This window comes from Chanodichthys erythropterus, chromosome 16 (assembly GCF_024489055.1).
Source record: "Chanodichthys erythropterus isolate Z2021 chromosome 16, ASM2448905v1, whole genome shotgun sequence".
NCBI lineage: Eukaryota > Metazoa > Chordata > Actinopteri > Cypriniformes > Xenocyprididae > Chanodichthys > Chanodichthys erythropterus.
In genome coordinates this window covers 25,622,719-25,641,774 of record NC_090236.1, presented here as the reverse complement: position 1 = coordinate 25,641,774, position 19,056 = coordinate 25,622,719, and the positions used below count along the sequence as shown (strand labels likewise).

Sequence of the window (19,056 nt, the reverse complement as noted above, 5' to 3'; positions counted from 1 at the left end):
AGGTACATATGTTTATTTAGCATACATGTATACATTTATTTAACATTTTTTGATGTTTGATTAACATTAATGACAGACAGGTATTTATTTGGTGGCTGCTGAATGCATGGACGTCATATACTGACACATCCATTTTTTACCCACTTAGCTGTAAGCCATAGCCGACTGTATTCACGCATGATACTCCACAAGATGCATTTTGACATCTGTGTGTGCGTGTATTCAGGCGCGAGGAGAACTGATGGCGCGCGACAGAGAGAGAGCGCACGCGAGCGCTTCTGTTGTGTCATTCAGCGCGATTCCGCCTATCCCGCCTTCACTAACTGCAAGTTAATCGATAAAGAATTGTGACTGAATTGTAATTTTGTGATACGATGAGCTTGGCTATTTTTCATTTGGCTGTAGGCTGAAACAGGGCCGTTTCTAGACTTTTTGGCACCCTAGGCAAGATTCCTATTAAGATTCCCCCCCCCCTTATTTATAAGAACCCATGCATGAAAAAAAGATGATGAAAAAAAAATTTTAAACATATATTTCAGAGCAAACTGAAACTCTTAAGCTAGTTAAAATTGTATTCTACTCACAAAAATGATAGTTAATAAAATAAACTACATGAAACTGTTATTAGTTTAACTCTAAATACAATCTAATGAAGATGGTATTTTGGTGTTCATGTAGCCTACAGAAATAAAATATTTTTAAGAATGTTTTTTTTTCTCCAAAGTTAAAAAATGTGTTGAATAACAATACACCACTCATTTATGTTCTATAATTGTTTTAGCTTCTCTTTCTACAGTAGCATCTGCCTTGTGTTTCTCCAAAAATGTGTTGAGTGCACCTTATGATTGTTTGTAGAATTAATATAAAACTCTCCAGCAGAAACAGATTCTCGTGATCTACACACCCAAATCACAATGCCTGTCTGTCTGTGACTTCAACTGCACTATTACAGCATGAAGAAATGTATATATTTGATGTTTTTAAGTTATTTCTTGATATGCACTGAATTCATGTAAACTAATTTTTATTTATTTATTTTTTGTTTGTTTTTCTGTTGAAGCTATGTTCGTTTGGCAGGTCCACGCTGGTTGTCAAACTTGTCATAGTTATGGTACTATCACTTGGTCAATTTACACTAAACAGCCATCTCTGATAATGATTTTTTTATTCAACTTTATTATGCTATAAATTAATATTCCGTTGCTGAAATGAGCATGACGTGGTAAACCTGTCCTGTGTTAATATGCAGTGTCATGTTTTGCTCGTGATGATGGAGCAACTTGTATAGAACAGAACAATTAATCAATTAGTAACATACCTGCATATTTCGCTTTCTTTTTCTCATCCTCTTTCTGAAACTAAAACACTTAATCCAGTAAGCATGGATAACGACGTTCCCTGCCGCCTTCTACGTCTCATTTCTCTATTCTCTTATTAACAGCAGTGGTTGAATCTGAGAGCTCACTTAACATCCCGATGCGATCCACTAGCCTATCACCAGGAGACTTGTCACTCAGATAATCGCAATTAACGTTAGCCTAATCATAATGCCTCAAAATAGCAAAAGTACGAAATAATAATATTAGTAATAATAATAATAATAATAATACAATAAATAAATAAAAAATCTTGGAGGGGCGGGGGCTCTCACTGGCGCCCCCCAGCTGTTTGCGCCCTAGGCGACCGCCTTGCTTGCCTATGCCTAGAAACGGCACTGGGCTGAAATTATATTCAAAGTGGCTAGTGGGAGTGGCTGTCTTACCCGCCACAGCTGAAATCTACCCGCATTTGGCGGGTTGGCGGGTGTTAATGTCAAGCCCTGTATATATATATATTATATATATATATAAATAACAAAACATAATATAATAATATATATATAATAACATAATGAATATACCTCTGTGTGTGCAGAATGGACCAACTGCACTAGTTTGACCAAAGACTTGTTCTCAATTATAGTCATGTTCATGCACTCACGAACAATCTTCTGTGAAGTTTCCATACTGCTTTCAGAGCCATGCTTTATATAGTAATGTTTGGCTGCGAGCTGCACATAATCATCCTCCTAGATCAAGATTATAGTTCAACAACAGAGTATAAGTCACAAATCTCATTCCTGTTGAAATAATATATTCTATATGATCCTAGACTGACCTTATCAGACTGATAGTCTCCATGTTTGAGTCCATGGATGATCTGCCTATAGATGAGGTCTGTGCTGACTTGGTCAGATGAACAGTCATGCCATGGAGTGAAGATTTCTTTGCGGAAGTAGATGCGCCAAGGAGCCTGCTGTTCCTCTCTCCCCTGCCTCTTTTCTTCCTGCTCACACATAGACACGGCATCCAAGACATGCTGACTGCCACTGCCTAGAGACCACATCTGCAGCAAGAAATCCATATGTGAAGACTTTTGTTACTATTGCTCATTAGTTACATGTGAAGATGCATCTTGAAGCCATTCAGATGTCACAAACCTTCTCATTCATTGCAGCATATAGGGAGAAGCCGTAAGTGTCCTTCAGGTTTATTTTGTGGATGACTGTTTTGCACACCTCTGCAGAAGTGCTGGCTGAGTCCAAATTGAGGCTGATGCTTCTGCCATCCATCAGATTCACAACCACTGCAATGGGTTTCTTGGTCTCTACAGACTTGAAGTTAGAGGAAAGAAGGGTTGGTCATGTTTAGGGTAAGGGAAGTATTCTTTATCATTTCAGACAGGTATTACCTACCTGTAGTTCAATCCAGCATGGCGGCTCACTTCTTTCTCCATTGGCTGAAGTCCTCCGCAGTCGCTCCGCACAGTAGGAAGAGTATTCACTTGGCCCATGGCGTATAAAGCTATCTAGGTACTGTGGCCAAAAGGTTGTGGAGCATAAGATTATAACATAACATTACATAATATAACATGAATAAAATAACATAACCTTACATTAAATAACACCAGTGTTGGGGGTAACACATTACAAGTAATTTGAGTTACATAATCAGATTACTTTTTCAAGTAACTAGTAAAGTAATGCATTACTATTAAATTTAAAAACAAAATATCTGAGTTACTTTTTCAAATAAGTAATCCAAGTTACCCCCCCCCCCCCCTTCTTTTTATTGACTGACAGCTATCCTGTCCCCATGTTGAGCGAAATCACGAGTAAATGCAGAGGAATTGTGTGCGTTGTCTAAACATGATGGTTATTGTGGTTCTAGACTAAATGTGAGCATTTGGTCATCTCACTTGCAAAATAAACCACATATAACAGCAAAACAACACATAACAAAACAGCATTATACAACATTTAACAGAATGACATTATAAAATGACATAACATAACACAAAATATAACATTAAACAACATATAACAACAAAACATGAGTTACCATATAAATGGTTTGATTGGTTAGTCATGGAGTATGATTAAATGTTGTAACAGACCATGGTCCAATACATTATTCATGTGTCCTAATCACCTTGTCAAGTTTATTTTGCAATAATGACTGGATATTTTCTGAACAGAAATCAAAATAGTATTTCATACCTTAGTGAGGCGGTCTGTAGGGGAAAAAATGCCCAGACAGATGGACAGAAGGATCCAGCCTCGGTTTACACTTTTTTGGTTCTTATTGTCTGTTAACTGCTTACAGATCTGACAGTAGATTTCATCTCTGAAAGAACATTTATAAAGTATATAAAGATTATGTAACCATTATCTCACTGTATGAGGAATGCAGTTTGTATCACACATTATGAAGAATGTAAATGACCATTGGCCCATCATATTAACCTTATATCTTGTCGTACAATGGCATATCCCACAATAGTGTGTAATTTCTCCAAGGGTGTCATTGGACGATCAAAAGTTGGTCCCTCTCCAAACATTACATCCTCTTCCTCCTGAACATCCTCCATTTTAGGTGTTGGTACTTCTTCTGGCTGCGAATGTCATCAGAATTGTTAGTAAGAATTATGATGCTATGATGTAGTTAAAATGTTTTAGCTGCAGATAATGTTCAGTGTTGTACTCATAGTATATAAACACATTTCACCTCTTCTTCAGGAATGGCTGAGTGTTTTCGTTTCCCTGTCATCTTCTGCTGCTTCATTTTTTTTCTCAAAAATTTCTGCAATTACAAGACCAAAAAAAAAAAAAATGTTTGTTTGATATAATGCTATAAAAAAAGCACTAGTTACATATGTTGGATAATTACGTTTTGTTATTGTATGACATCTGTAACAATATATTTTTTTTCTGTATTTATGGTCCTTTGTCCTTTCTGAAAAAGTAAATATTTAATTTTCTTCCACATTCATATCTTTATATTGTAATTCCTCCCATTTCCAGCAGGAGGCACTTTACCAGTTGCTCACATGTAATTGTATGTGTGGTTGTCACCTTCTATGCCACTAGCTGCGTAACACAACTGAAGTGGCTAGTCTATATTTTAATATGTGTTTACATTTAAATATTCATAGCAATATAATATATATCAATACCAAACCATATGTATATCTGATAGGTGTAGAGAGAAAGACTGCAGGTGTATTATGGTGTCTCAACTGTTTACCTGATCTAATCCAACGAGGTTACTGAGTCGTCGTGCTTGTCTCTGACCGAGGTTTCTCTGAATGGGGTCGGCTATAGCAGAAACACGTTCCTGCTTCGGCTCTGGAAGATCTCCCATAAATCTTAGTATGATCCACCATACTGTCAAACAGGCCTGGAGGAGATAGGAAAAATGGAGAGAAGAAATAAGACAAGACAATACAAGACACATTGTCCCAGTTGGCTATCAAGTCTCGTTTTAATTGGGAACATGATGCTAATGAGAACAACACTTGCCAGGGTATCCCCTTCATCCTCATGGTAGAGCAGCGGTTTCCGCAATCTCTGTTTGATATGTGAGTGGGTAGAAGATCCTTGGAAGTGTAGAGATGCAAATATAGCGAAAGAGAACTCATCATCCTCAGCTTCTTTCTCATCCTCAGCTTCTTTCTCATCCTCAGTTTCTTTCTCATCCTCAGTTTCTTTCTCATCCTCTTTATCATCTGGATCGTCTTCGCTGATGTCTGGCACTGACATCCTCTCCCTTACAGGGCTCTCTACTAGTTCAACTTCTTCTAACTTCACCGGCTCTGCCTCTAAATCCTAGAACATCAGGAACATTTCAAACAAAGTTAGTATTAACCTAGAAATAGCAATGTTTTGCATTCCTGAATGTCTTTGAAAGACAGTATGCAGTATTATCACTGACAGCATAAGCAGTATGCATTAATTGATTGTGTATTGACAATAAAAGGCTTTTTGTATTCTCGAGGAAGTGTTTGTTCCCGTCAAATACGTGTCCTTCTTCCTTGTTCTACTGTCAAGATGACGCTAACCTCAAAACCCTCAGGGGCAGGGCCCTCTTGTCCTCCTAATGTACTCGGAATGAAGCCAAAGAGATTCTCCACCATTTCCTCATCTTCTTTATTCTGGGATTTGGCTGCTTCCTCGTTTTTTCTGAGCAGCTCCTCTAGGCGTTGCTGAAGCTCCAGTGCTTCCAGTTCCTGAGCCTCTTTTTCTTGCGCAGTCAAAAACGCCTGAGAAAGGACAAGGTTATGAATAAAAGCATAAAAAATTAAGTACACTATCAATCAAAAGTTTGAAATAAGTAAGATTTTTTGAAAGAAGTCTCTAATGCTCACCAAAAATACAGTAAAAACAGTAATATTGTGAAATATTGTTTTCATTTGGAACATATTTTAAAATGTAGTTGTATTCATGTGATGGTAAAGACAAATTTTTAGCATCATTACTTTTTTTGGACTGAATTGATGTCTTCAGTGTGACATGATCGTACAGAAATCATGAAGGATCATGTGACACTGAAGACTGGAGTAATGGCTGATAAAAATTCAGCTTTGCCATCACAGGAATAAATTACATTTTAAAATATATTCAAACAGAAAAAGGCTCTTTTAAATTGTAATACTATTTCACTAATACTGTTTTAATTAAATTTTAAATATTCCAAACTTTTGACTGGTGGTGTATATAAAGCAAAAAACACTCTACAAAAAAGTCTTACAAGAAGGTGGTCTGCTCCATTCCCCTATAAACTCACATCTGATTTCATTCTCTTGAGGGTTTTCCTGGCCAGCAGTCCTCTGGTCTGTGTCTGCAGAATTATCACTGCGTTTTTTTTACATTTCAGGTCTTTCCTGGCGAGGTAGCCACGGGTCTGTGTCTGTAGAGTGATGGCTGCAACCCGCCTGCGCTTATATTCCGCATGGAGCTGCCGACTGCGCACTTTCGCCTGCAGCCGAGCAAATCCCTGCTTGAGCTAACAAGGAAAACAGAAACAATGTTTCATTATGTCACTACACTAATAGGGCTATTTCATACAGACATGAGATGTTCCTGCAAAGCTTACTTTGCAAAAGTCTTTCCTGTCTCTGTGGCCACGCCAGTTTTTCTGCAAAACCAGAGCTGCCCTCCTCTTCTTCACAAAAGCTTCTCTGTATGTGGATGAAGAATGACTTAGTTTAAAATATCTATATAACAACATAAACAAAACACTATGACAGTGGGGAACAAACCTGTCCTTATGGGCAAGCATAACTCTTTGGATGATAAGTGCCTTCTTATAAAGCTCTTGCTCTCTCGACATTTCTAGGTAGGAATCATGATGATCCTGTAACGGGAGAAATGAACCACACACGATGCAAGAACATTTTTGTGTGAAAAAATATATGACATTACCGTTCAAATGTTTGGGATCAATATGACTTTTTTGGGGGGGGGGTTTAATGTTATGCTCTTAATCTGTCATTTGATTCTTCAGAAATCATTCTAATATGCTGATTTTATGCATTATTGTTGAGCTGCCTAATATTTTTGTGGAAACCGTGATTTTTTTGGGATTCTTTGATGAACAGTATTTATTTGAAATTTAATTTTTTTTCAACCCCCTGGGGTTGGCAGTTGCGCCGGCGTGACCACCTTGCTTTTTTCAGTGTGAAAGAGACTCAAAATATTCAGTCAGTTTTGGTCATACAGATAAGTGTTATACGTCATTCGAAACTGTATAAGTGACCCCAAACTTTTGAACGTATATGTTTAATTTAATACTAAAAATGGCAACAATGCCTTTGGAAAGCAGATTTAACATTACAGGGATGTATACAGATATTGATGTAAACTTCTTATAATACACTACACAAATATTAAGCCTGAGATACCCTGAGAAAGATTTTGGTTTTGCCAATCTTCCAATCTTCTTCATCTTTGATCATAGCCTTGCAGATGGCCGCACAGCAGCTGGAAGCAGGCTCCTGATAAACAAATAACAGATATTTTATTTATCAAATTATGCCAACCTGGTACATTCATCATGTTTAAAGCTGAAGTGTGTAATACTTTTACTTTCTCCTCTCAGTTTAATATGCATAGACAAAATTAATAAACCATTCATAGATTGATTCCCACAAAGTGTAAACAGTTTCTAGCGTGATGCAGGCACACATTAGCACTGGCTGTGTGAAGATGGTTTTGAATTTCTGACGAGTAGCAGATGGGGGGAGTGTTTAGAGAAACTTGTTCGAAATTGGTCATTAATATTTGCGTTTTGCTGATACTTGCATGCTAGTGGTGCAGAAATTATACACTTTGCATCAACATCATACACACATTATTCTTAGCAACCAATCAAAGCCATAACTCTAAACCTATATTTAAATCAGAAGGCAATGATTGGTTGACAGGAATTAAGTTTCACGACCAGGTATGTATGCTAACACATTTAGCCTACAAAACTCATCTACATTAATCAACTATCACTTTATATTAAATAATTCACATATTTAGAGCATCAGATCTGAAAATAAACATATTGTCCCATACAGTTTTGGGGTCACAATCTACAGTCTTCAGGAGCACACGATAGCGCTGCAGGAAGTCTTTAAAGGTGTGCCGGATGGGATATCCTGACTTGCGTATTCTAATGGTCTCCAGCATTCCAGAGTAGCGAAGTTGCTGCATGCAGAGCTCTCTGTCAAAAACCTGAAAAGGAAGATAAAAGAAAAACGTGATTTGAAAAGTGTTCTGATGGCTACACAGTATAAAACATGTAACTTAAGGGATGTGAATTGATACCATGGACATCTTTTTGTCATTTGGTTTGAAGCAACGTATGAAGAAAGGCTGACAAAGAGACAGGGCCTTCATCAGAGAATCCAGAGACTGACGGAACTGGCCACTCAGAGTAGATATCTGTCGCCTCGAATCATTTACTTGCTGTGAGACACAAGAGAGAGAATTTATTGAAAAGCTGTTGTCAATGTTGAGTCAATTCTGTCAATCCGCTCTATAACTGTCCCATACACGTAATGAGCTCTTTGGCGTCATGATGATCTTGTTGGCTTTGTTAGAGTTATTGACTGAGTTTGTATTCATCTCCTTCTCAAAGATCTGCTTGAGCAACTTGTTGGAAGATTTCCGAACCAGGTCCATCATGTCCATGCTCAGGGCATCTCTGTTCTTCTCCAAAAAACCTGACAAAACACACATCTTTCAGACCAGTTACAATTTGCTTTTTAAAGTCTTTAAGTAATGAATTGTACCTTCACAGTCGTAATAAACCAGCCCAGCAAAGTGCTGAATCCCAAAATGCATGCCATGTTTGCTCTTGGATGAGATGTACAGTTTGTTCCCATTGTGTTCTTGGGTCATTTTGTTTAACATTGTTGCATCTGTTCCCTGCATTGAAAAAAGGACAACATGTGGTGAGCACAGGCAAAATATTACCATGTAAACCAGACCATGTAGCTGATGAAACTCACCTTAGGGAAGTGGCTCTCCTCATCAATCAGAGCCAGTATGTTGAGAGGTTTAACGGCCAGCAGGTCCAGGGTTTTCTGGTTGTCATTGAAAGAAATGCGCTTCCATGAGATGCCTTCTTTACTATATTCATCCTGCTCCAGCTTAAAGACGTGTCTCACAAAGAACTGCTGCAGGTGCTCATTGGCATAATTAATGCACAGCTGCTCAAAACTAAATAGTGGGCAAAAGCACAGAGATATTTAAAGCATGGTTAGTGTCAAAATTTTACAACTATAAGCAAAACATACTCAAATGTAAAAAACAAATCAACCAATCTATCTATCTATATATCTATCTGTCTGTCCGTCTGTCTGCCGAAATACAATTACTCAAGTATTTTAAACCCCTGCTGAACAACCATGTTATTTTAACATTATATTTTGTAGTTTAAACTAATTATTAGTTTAGTCAACAGACACGTACCTGTTCTGAGGGAAATTCTCAAAGCCAAAAATGTCAAGCAGTCCAATGTATTTGCGCGTGTAAGAGGACTCATCAGTCTGGGGTTTGTGAATGGCGCTGTTTATTCTTGTGAACATCCAAACAAACAGCCTTCCGTACATGGCCTGTCAAGGAGTAGGACAAACATTAACTGACATGTGCAACAATAACGAGCATTTAGGAAGCCTGAATGTCTGTTGGGTACAGTTGGTACGGAAAGTATTCAGACCGTCTTAAATTTTTCACTCTTTGTTATATTGCAGCCATTTGCTAAAATCATTTAAGTTCATTTTTTTTCCCCCATTAATGTACACACAGCACCCCATATTGACAGAAATACACAGAATTGTTGACATTTTTGCAGATTTATTAAAAAAGAAAAACTGAAATATCACATGGTCCTAACTATACAGACCCTTTGCTGTGACACTCATATATTTAACTCAGGTGCTGTCCATTTCTTCTGATCATCCTTGAGATGGTTCTACACCTTCATTTGAGTCCAGCTGTGTTTGATTATACTGATTGGACTTGATTAGGAAAGCCACACACCTGTCTATATAAGACCTTACAGCTCACAGTGCATGTCAGAGCAAATGAGAATCATGAGGTCAAAGGAACTGCCTGAAGAGCTCAGAGACAGAATTGTGGCAAGGCACAGATCTGGCCAAGGTTACAAAAACATTTCTGCTGCACTTAAGGTTCCTAAGAGCACAGTGGCCTCCATAATCCTTAAATGGAAGACGTTTGTGACGACCAGAACCCTTCCTAGAGCTGGCCGTCTGGACAAACTGAGCTATTGGGGGAGAAGAGCCTTGTTGAGAGAGGTAAAGAAGATCCCAAAGATCACTGTGGCTGAGCTCCAGAGATGCAGTCGGGAGATGGGAGAAAGTTGTAGAAAGTCAACCATCACTGCAGCCCTCCACCAGTCGGGGCTTTATGGCAGAGTGGCCCGACGGAAGCCTCTCCTCAGTGCAAGACACATGAAAGCCCGCATGGAGTTTGCTAAAAAACACCTGAAGGACTCCAATATACAATAAAAAATATACAATATACAAAATGTTGGGGGCGCATGCGCAAGTGCTGACCCCAGACACTGGTGTGCTCGTGTGTTTGCTTGCTTGTTTGTTTGTTTTAAACTGTTCAAACAGTCCACGTTTTAAAAGCAATATGCTTTTTAAGATAATCGTTGTGTTCTGGATTCTAAAATGCGCTATAGACTGTGTGTCTGCGTTGGAAGATGGAGTGGATTTGGGAAATCTAAGGAACAATGGATTAATGAGGACAATGTTTTACAGCCGCGAAGATCTGTTGAGATTCCGACACAATGTTAGAACCCCACCAAAGTTCTTTCATGAACCTTCCGAAATAGTTTGTTCCATCCACACAACAAACAGAAAGAAGAAAACAAAACGGAGGGGCTCTAGAGGCGGAATCCGAAACAGACTTAAATCTCGCGGCAGTCGGTTTCCTCTTCCTACAATAACTTTAACTAATGCTCGCTCGCTTCAAAATAAAATGCTTGAACTTACAGCATTGGTGAAATACAACAGAGATTTTAAAAGAGCTAACCTGATCTGCATTACGGAGACATGGCTGACGGAGGCGATCGACAACATACACTTGGAAGGATACTCATTAATCCGTCTGGACCGCGACAGTGCCAAGTCAACTAAAACAATCGGAGGAGGACTGTGTATGTTTGTTAGTAGCAGGTGGGCGAATAATATTACGGTACGTGAAACACATTGCTCTGCTCACTATGAACTATTGACTGTGTCTTTGAGGCCATACTACTTGCCTCGCGAATTCGGACAAATAACAGTTATCTTAGTCTATGTGCCAGGACCAAACTTTGCACTTGCTGCTGAATGCATAGCTGCTAGTTACAACAGAGCGCTTTGCAATTCTGCCGATGACCCAGTCTTCTTGCTTGGAGATTTTAATAAATGCAATGTATCTACGCTGTTGCCAAATCTTGAGCAATATGTAACCTGTCCGACAAGACTGGTTAAGACTCTGGACAAATGCTTTGGTAATGTGGAAGGAGCATATGTGCCAAAGCTATATCCACCTCTGGGACGTTCGGATCACAACGTTATTCATCTGTTACCAAAATACAGGCAGCTTTTAAAGAGGATCAAGCCTGCCGTTCAGCAGGTTCAAACGTGGTCCAGGGACGAAATAGAAAAGCTAAGAGGCTGTTTTGAGTGCACTGAATGGGACTTATTTTTTAACGATGATGACTGTTGTAGTAATCATGAATTGTTGAATGATACAATAACCTGTTATGTTAATTTCTGTGTAAATTCAGTGGTTCAAACAAAGAACATTAGAGTCTATCCAAATAATAAGCCGTGGATTAACAAAGATCTGAAACATTACCTAAACATGAAGAAAATTGCCTTCTTGCAGAATGATCAGCAGAAAGTAAAAGAGTTAAACAAAGCAGTAAAACGTAAGATAAAAAAGATGCACAGAATGAATATAAAGAGAATGTTGAAGAGAAATTTAAAACGGGGAATGTAAGAGATGCATGGAAGGGTTTAAATACAATGATGGGTAGACAAAAGAAAAGAGTTCAAAAACATGAAGACCCTCATTGTCTTGCAAATAATCTTAATATTTTTTATTCACGATTTGATAATGATTTTAATGATGATGATTTGTCTGTTAGTAATGAATTAATGATGACCATGACTCAATCACAGCCTATGATTATACAGGAGAGGGAGGTTGTCACAGTGCTTCGTAAAGTTAAACCGTATAAGGCATCTGGCCCAGATGGCCTGAAGGGGAAAGTCCTGAAAGAATGTGCAGCACAACTTGGACATGTGTGGACAAGGTTATTTCAAATCTTCCTGAACAATGGTTTTGTACCATTAGCCTGGAAGAATTCCATTGTCATCCCGGTGCCGAAAATACCTAATGCTAAATCTCTCAAAGACTTTCGCCCAATCGTACTCACATCTATTCTGTGTAAATGTATGGAGCGCATAGTATGTAAGGAATTGTTATCCCAAATCGAGACATGCATAGACCCCATGCAATTTGCCTATCGGGCAAATAGGAGCACTGTGGATGCCTCTCTTACTCTTTTAAATAAGGTTCAAAATCATCTAGATAATTCAAATTCCTATGTTCGAATACTCTTCATGGATTTCTCATCCGCTTTCAATACTGTCCAACCTCATCTTCTTTTAAAGCGCCTCTATGAGTCAGGTGCTAGTAGTTGGATGATTTTATGGATTAAGGAGTTTTTAAAAGGTCGCCCTCAGCGAGTTTGTGTCAATAATGTTATGTCGGATTGCTTGGTTTTAGATACTGGGGTACCGCAGGGATGTGTACTGTCTCCAATACTTTTTTCCGTATACATAAATGAACTGAAGTGCAATGACGATAACCTTACCCTTATAAAATATGCCGATGATATGGCATTGGTTTCATGTCAGAAAGAAATGAACTGCACCTCATATTTTGAGTATATTGACAGTATTATTTGTTGGTTTGAGAGTAGTTTTTTATATCTTAATATTGAAAAGACAAAGGAGCTATGTTTGAGAAATCAGTTGAGAAGAGTAGATACCGTATCCGAATATAAACCAGTTGTTATAAAGGAAAAAACTGTAGAGCAGGTCTCGAATTTTAAATATTTGGGTACAATTATAGATGAGAAACTTAATTTTGAAAGTAATGTGGAGTACATTCATAAAAAGCACGACAACGCTTGGGTCTCCTCAGGAAACTGAGAAGCTTTAATATCGGTCAGCAGACCCTAACCATGTTATATCGATCAATGATAGAGAGTATTCTCACATATAATATTGTTTCATGGTACGGCAATCTAACATTAAAACAAAAGAACAAACTCTCACAAATAATTAATCAAGCAAATAAGATTACTGGACAAAAACAACAGCCACTTCAGTGCTTGTTCGATCATTTCATGGGTAAAATGGCAATTGCGATTTTTAAAGATAACACACATCCTCTTCACTCTGCTTTTGAATTGCTCCCATCTGGACGTAGACTAAAAATTCCCTTGGCTAGAAAAAATGTCTTTAAAAGATCTTTTTTTCCATTGGCAGTGATTATCTTGAATCGTACAGTATTTTAATTGAAATGATAGAATGGCTGTTGATATTTTTGATATTTTTAATTTTTCTTTCTTACAGTGTTTAATTATAGAATTGTGTTGTTGATGTGTGATGTGATTTCTAAGTAGTGAATGTATGTTACAGTGTCAAAGAAAAATTTCCTCTCTGTGAAAACAGACTGGACAATAAAGTTCAATCAATCAATCAATCAATCAATATGGTGAGAAATAAGATTCTCTGGTCTGATGAGACCAAAATAGAACTTTTTGGCCTTAATTATAAGTGGTATGTGTGGAGAAAACCAGGCACTGCTCATCACCTGTCCAATACAGTCACAACAGTGAAGCATGGTGGTGGTAGCATCATGCTGTGGGGGTGTTTTTCAGCTGCAGGGACAGGACGACTGGTTGCAATCAAGGGAAAGATGAATGCGGCCAAGTACAGGGATATCCTGGACGAAAACCTTCTCCAGAGTGCTCAGGACCTCAGACTGGGCCGAAGGTTTACCTTCCGACAAGACAATGACCCTAAGCACACAGCTAAAATAATGAAGGAGTGGCTTCACAACAACTCCGTGATTGTTCTTGAATGGCCCAGCCAGAGCCCTGACTTAAACTCAATTGAGCATCTCTGGAGAGACCTAAAAATGGCTGTCCACCAACGTTTACCATCCAACCTGACAGAACTGGAGAGGATCTGCATGGAGGAATGGCAGAGGATCCCCAAATCCAGGTGTGAAAAACTTGTTGCACCTTTCCCAAAAAGACTCATGGCTGTATTAGATCAAAAGGGTGCTTCTACTAAATACTGAGCAAAGGGTCTGAATACTTAGGACCATGTGATATTTCAGTTTTTCTTTTTTTATAAATCTGCAAAAATGTCAACAATTCTGTGTTTTTCTGTCAATATGGGGTGCTGTGTGTACATTAATGAGGAAAAAAAATGAACTTGTGCAAATGGCTGCAATATAACAAAGAGTGAAAAATTTAAGGGGGTCTGAATACTTTCCATACCCACTGTTTATACACCATGTTCAAAAATTTGGGGTCAGTAAGTAAAGTATTGATTTTATTCAGCAAGGACACATTAAATTAATCAAAAGTGACACCAAAGCCTTTTACATTGCTACCAAAAAATTTTTTTCAAATAATTACTGCCCTTTGTGAGCCTTGGTGAGCAAATGAGAAAAAAAATAAAAGTTTGAAAAGTATAATGTAACTAATCCTCTATGTTAAATCTCTGGGCTTTTGGATAAAAGTATGTGGCTACCTTGGCAAAAGCATCTCTGGTGTCTGTGGCCTGCTCTGAGCTGAGGGGTTTGGTGACTTTCTCTCTGTTTGTCATGAAGGAGCGATGGGTAAGACTCTTTTCAAGAACTGCATCTTCTACCTGCAAAGTGACAGAAGTGCTGTCATCAAACAAATTCAGCAGCCAAATGTTTGATTACATAAAAGATAATAGTGCGAAATCAGCATTATCTCTGAAGAAGCATTTGTCTGTACCTCCAACAACTTGGCAGAGACAGAAAAATGATTTGATGACAGAACGTCACAGCTGTCCATGTTATTTATTACAGTGCCTGAAAAAAGATTATGAGCAAATCGGTCAACTTCAATTTATGCTATAATAAACTTTTTAATGGGAAGATATTATTACATATTACTGTAATGGAAAGGTTATAGACACTAACCCTGAAAGCTGATATTGCCCATGTGGAGAATGGCAGCAAGTAATTTGAAGATTTCCCAGCAGTCCCTGTCTGTGAAAGTGAGGATCTTTAAAGCAGCACGAATCCGTCTGAATTCATCAGCATCGTCCCGACCATCACATGTCAAACAATCACCCTAGACAACCATCAGAAGAGTCAGATATTGTATTTCAAAACCTGATATAGGAATCTGAATATCAGAGCAGGAGTGAATGTAACACTCAATGGATGTAACACCAGTAATGATATGACGTAGTTATTAATTAATTGTATCTGAATCAAATTATACATTTAAATTCACAGCAATACTCCATAACTTATAGTTAAACATTTACTGAGTACATCATGAGCATAACGTGTAACAGTTATCCTCTCTTAAACTTACTAAACACGAATTGAAGCGCTCACCTCAGTTAGGTACTTGAACTGTGATGCGTTACCAAGGGAGAGAGTCTTCTTATGCTCACTTTGCATCCCAGATAGCATACAATAGAAAATGTGGTAGTTCCTTTCTTGTGGTGCCTTAAAAATTAAATAAATTCATTTCGTTTTTAGGTTTTAATTACTAAAATGCAAGACTACAGTATTTATCAAACATTAAAGATAATTTTCATAAGCAAATTCGAATCCAACGACGCACAGCTCTTGATGCTTTTTCTTTCTCATGTAGGGTGCAACTTAGTCTCACCTGATGACAGACACGAGACTTCTCCAACAGGTACTGCTCCATGCGAGCTCCCTCTATAGCACCTTGTTTATTAAAGAAGATCTCCACATATTTCCCAAATCTGCTGGAGTTATCATTGCGAATGGTTTTGGCATTCCCAAAGGCTGTAAAATATAAATAAGTGAGACAGCTTTCTATGGAAAAGACTGAAATAGTCCACCAAACAAGGATGTTCAGTGCTTACCTTCCAGAACAGGGTTGGCCTGTATGATCTGTTGCTCTATCCAGGAGTGCTGCCCACTCACAGCAGCCAGGAACTGAAGAATCAGTTTAGTGCTTTCGGTCTTTCCTGCACCAGATTCTCCACTGACACACAAAACAGAAGCGTTTATTATTCGTTCATTGTTTGCTAAGATTTTTACGGCCCTACTGATAAATAGTGTCTGATAAATTATGAAATATAAATGTGTTCAAATTCATTGACACAGAGCTGCTGTGTGATTAAACATTAAATTAGAATATGAAAGGCTAAATCTGCAATGAACTATGCTACTTTCACATTTGTTATTTTTATTTTATTGATTTATATATGATGGTGATGAAAACCCTTAAAGGGTTAGTACACCCAAAAATGAAAATAATGTCATTTATTACTCACCCTCATGTCGTTCTAGACCCCTAAGACCTTCGTTCATCTTCAGAACACAAATAGATATTTTTGTTGAAATCAGTGAGGCCTGCATAGCCAGCAATGACATTTCCTCTCTCAAGATCCATTAATGTACTAAAAACATATTTAAATCAGTTCATGTGACTACAGTGGTTCAATATTAATATTATAAAGTGATGAGAATATTTTTGGTGTGCCAAAAACACAGAATAACTACTTTTATGGTGATGGCCGATTTCAAAACAATGCTTCAGGAAGCTTCGGAGCGTTATGAATCTTTTGTGTCGAATCAGCGGTTCGGAGCTCCAAAGTCACGCGATTTCAGCAGTTTGGCAGTTTGACACACGATCCTAATCATGATTCGACACAAAGATTCATAACACTCTGAAGCAGTGTTTTGAAATCGGCCATCACTAAATAAAGTCGTTATTTTGTTTTTTTGCCGCACAAAAAATATTCTCATCGCTTTATAATATTAATAATGAATTAATATGTGTTCTGAAGATAAACAAAGGTCTTATGGGTGTGGAACGACATGAGGGTGAGGAATAAATGAAACTATTTTAATTTTTTGGTGAACTAACCCTTTAAAGCTAATAATAAACAAACATTGCAAAAACAATGGAATAGAATACAATAATTAACAATGTCATTCTACATCATTGGCTTTTTACATTCACTGTTTCTGACATTAGTGAATAGAATAGAATAGAATAGAATAGAATAGAATAGAATAGAATAGAATAGAATAGAATAGAATAGAATAATCAAAGCCATTCTACAGCATTGGGTTTGATAGCTGTATACATTCACTGTTTCTAGCATTAGCAAATAGAATAGAATATTTACATTCCACTGTTTCTAGCATTAATCCAAGTACGCAAAGAGCAGAACTCTATTTTGTACACTGACTACAACATGCACACATTTTATGATGTTATGATTTATGACTAAATGTAACAACATTCCCTTACAAAAGCAGCATACCTGAATTTATAACCATTTTATAGTTACTTCTACATTCTTACATACTGTAACGACTGTATCAATCAAACACACAACTGTAAAAGTTAATCTTCACAACCCCTAACCCAAGCAGACTCTGTGATGTCTGGTTTCCCCACTGAGAACTATCACCATTTGTTCCCTTCATACATGTCAAAGACACTTGGGAGATAGTTCCTGCTCAGAAAATTACAGGCTACAAGAGATAGACACGCAGTCCCATAGAAATGTCATCTTCCTCGACCACAACAGGGTCAAATTAACAGTTAGCAAGGTTGTCGTCATTTCTTCATTCAACGGAGAAGATATTGATTACAACTTCAGCACCATCGAGAATTTTTCCCGAGACTGCATATCTATTCAACAGCGCTAAAAGAACGCTTGAACGCTAAACAGCGATTTACTATTAAGCTGTGAACCCCTTTGTTAACAAAGGTGCTTTATAGTGAGAAACTGATGGTTCTTCCAGCTAGTTAAATGACTCTTTTTCTTAGCTCCATTCCTCTGTTATGCTACAGTTTAATTCACTTCCACTTTCTCATTTCCTGTGTATGCATGATTTGTATGTGTGTTTGTGCTACATGCTAAGAGTTACTTTTCTGTGGCCATGGAAAATATCCTTTCTGAAGAGTTAATAGACGACCAATACTGAGTGTTCGCTGGACAAAGAGATTAACTGATTGTAATATTAATTCAGCTACATGAGTTAATTCAATTAACTGATCCAAATATTTATAATTAATTATAACAAGTTATGATTAATAATTCATATTTCCCTTTTTCTGAGCTAATTTGCTACAACACTAACCATATAAAAATTATTACTTTCATAATACAGCCATTAGATTAGATTCTCAATGTTCAGAAGAAAAGAACAAATATGTACCTGATAATGCAGCACTGGTTGCGGTTATGGCGGCGCATGTTGAAGTAACAACTGTCAGCAATGGCAAAGATGTGTGGTGGGAGCTCTCCCAGCTTACGGCCATGATACATGTGCACCTGATCAGCTGTGTAGATGGGCAGCATCTGATAGGGATTCACTGCCACTAGGACAGAGCCAATATAGGTCTAAACAGCACACACAGAGAAAACAAAATACATCACACAGTGGGATCTAAACATCTGAGACCAAAGGTAAAAGATCTGAGACCTTAAAAACACAGGTGGTAAAAAGAAAACCACATGATGATGAGCCAAATTCATCACAAGTAGTTTTTCCACAAGCTTAGGTAAATACTAATATATATATATATATGAGGAGCACACAGTCGTAAAAAACACCATCATCGTGAAACACAGATGCAACATTACTGCAACATATGATGTAACATAAAACCTTAATGAACTAAACCGAAAGAAAAATCTAAGAGGAAGCAGTTAGTTATTTCAACTATAAACCATCAAATGTGAGCTATTAAACAGGTAATTCTTAAGTTTTTCATTGTAAATTATAAACTGACTTGTTCGTTTTCACTTCTAAAAACTGTACATCTAACAGTATCTTACCATAAAATTACATGAAGTATCCCATTAGCTCTGGTACAGTTTTTCAGCATATAGAGTAAGGGAACTTATTCATTTTTGTTATGACAAAGTAACATGAAT

At 37.6% G+C, this 19,056-nt stretch overlaps 1 protein-coding gene across 1 annotated transcript in view; it reads right to left on the bottom strand.

The window, feature by feature from the left end:
• myo7bb (myosin VIIBb) overlaps nt 1-19,056 on the bottom strand; it is a 33,155-nt gene that overhangs the window by 12,270 nt on the left and 1,829 nt on the right. The window contains exons 5-31 of the mRNA XM_067364193.1: nt 18,335-18,519; nt 16,018-16,139; nt 15,795-15,937; nt 15,515-15,628; nt 15,089-15,242; nt 14,901-14,977; nt 14,668-14,787; nt 9,284-9,426; nt 8,821-9,031; nt 8,602-8,737; nt 8,363-8,532; nt 8,135-8,275; nt 7,883-8,041; nt 7,222-7,314; nt 6,580-6,674; nt 6,414-6,498; nt 6,105-6,323; nt 5,380-5,580; nt 4,841-5,146; nt 4,566-4,718; nt 4,047-4,121; nt 3,785-3,933; nt 3,539-3,665; nt 2,735-2,854; nt 2,480-2,653; nt 2,158-2,385; nt 1,901-2,068 (exon numbers count right to left, since the gene is read on the bottom strand). Coding sequence (XP_067220294.1) covers nt 1,901-2,068; nt 2,158-2,385; nt 2,480-2,653; nt 2,735-2,854; nt 3,539-3,665; nt 3,785-3,933; nt 4,047-4,121; nt 4,566-4,718; nt 4,841-5,146; nt 5,380-5,580; nt 6,105-6,323; nt 6,414-6,498; nt 6,580-6,674; nt 7,222-7,314; nt 7,883-8,041; nt 8,135-8,275; nt 8,363-8,532; nt 8,602-8,737; nt 8,821-9,031; nt 9,284-9,426; nt 14,668-14,787; nt 14,901-14,977; nt 15,089-15,242; nt 15,515-15,628; nt 15,795-15,937; nt 16,018-16,139; nt 18,335-18,519 — 4,068 coding nt within the window. The remainder of the gene's footprint in view (nt 1-1,900; nt 2,069-2,157; nt 2,386-2,479; nt 2,654-2,734; nt 2,855-3,538; nt 3,666-3,784; nt 3,934-4,046; nt 4,122-4,565; nt 4,719-4,840; nt 5,147-5,379; nt 5,581-6,104; nt 6,324-6,413; nt 6,499-6,579; nt 6,675-7,221; nt 7,315-7,882; nt 8,042-8,134; nt 8,276-8,362; nt 8,533-8,601; nt 8,738-8,820; nt 9,032-9,283; nt 9,427-14,667; nt 14,788-14,900; nt 14,978-15,088; nt 15,243-15,514; nt 15,629-15,794; nt 15,938-16,017; nt 16,140-18,334; nt 18,520-19,056) is intronic.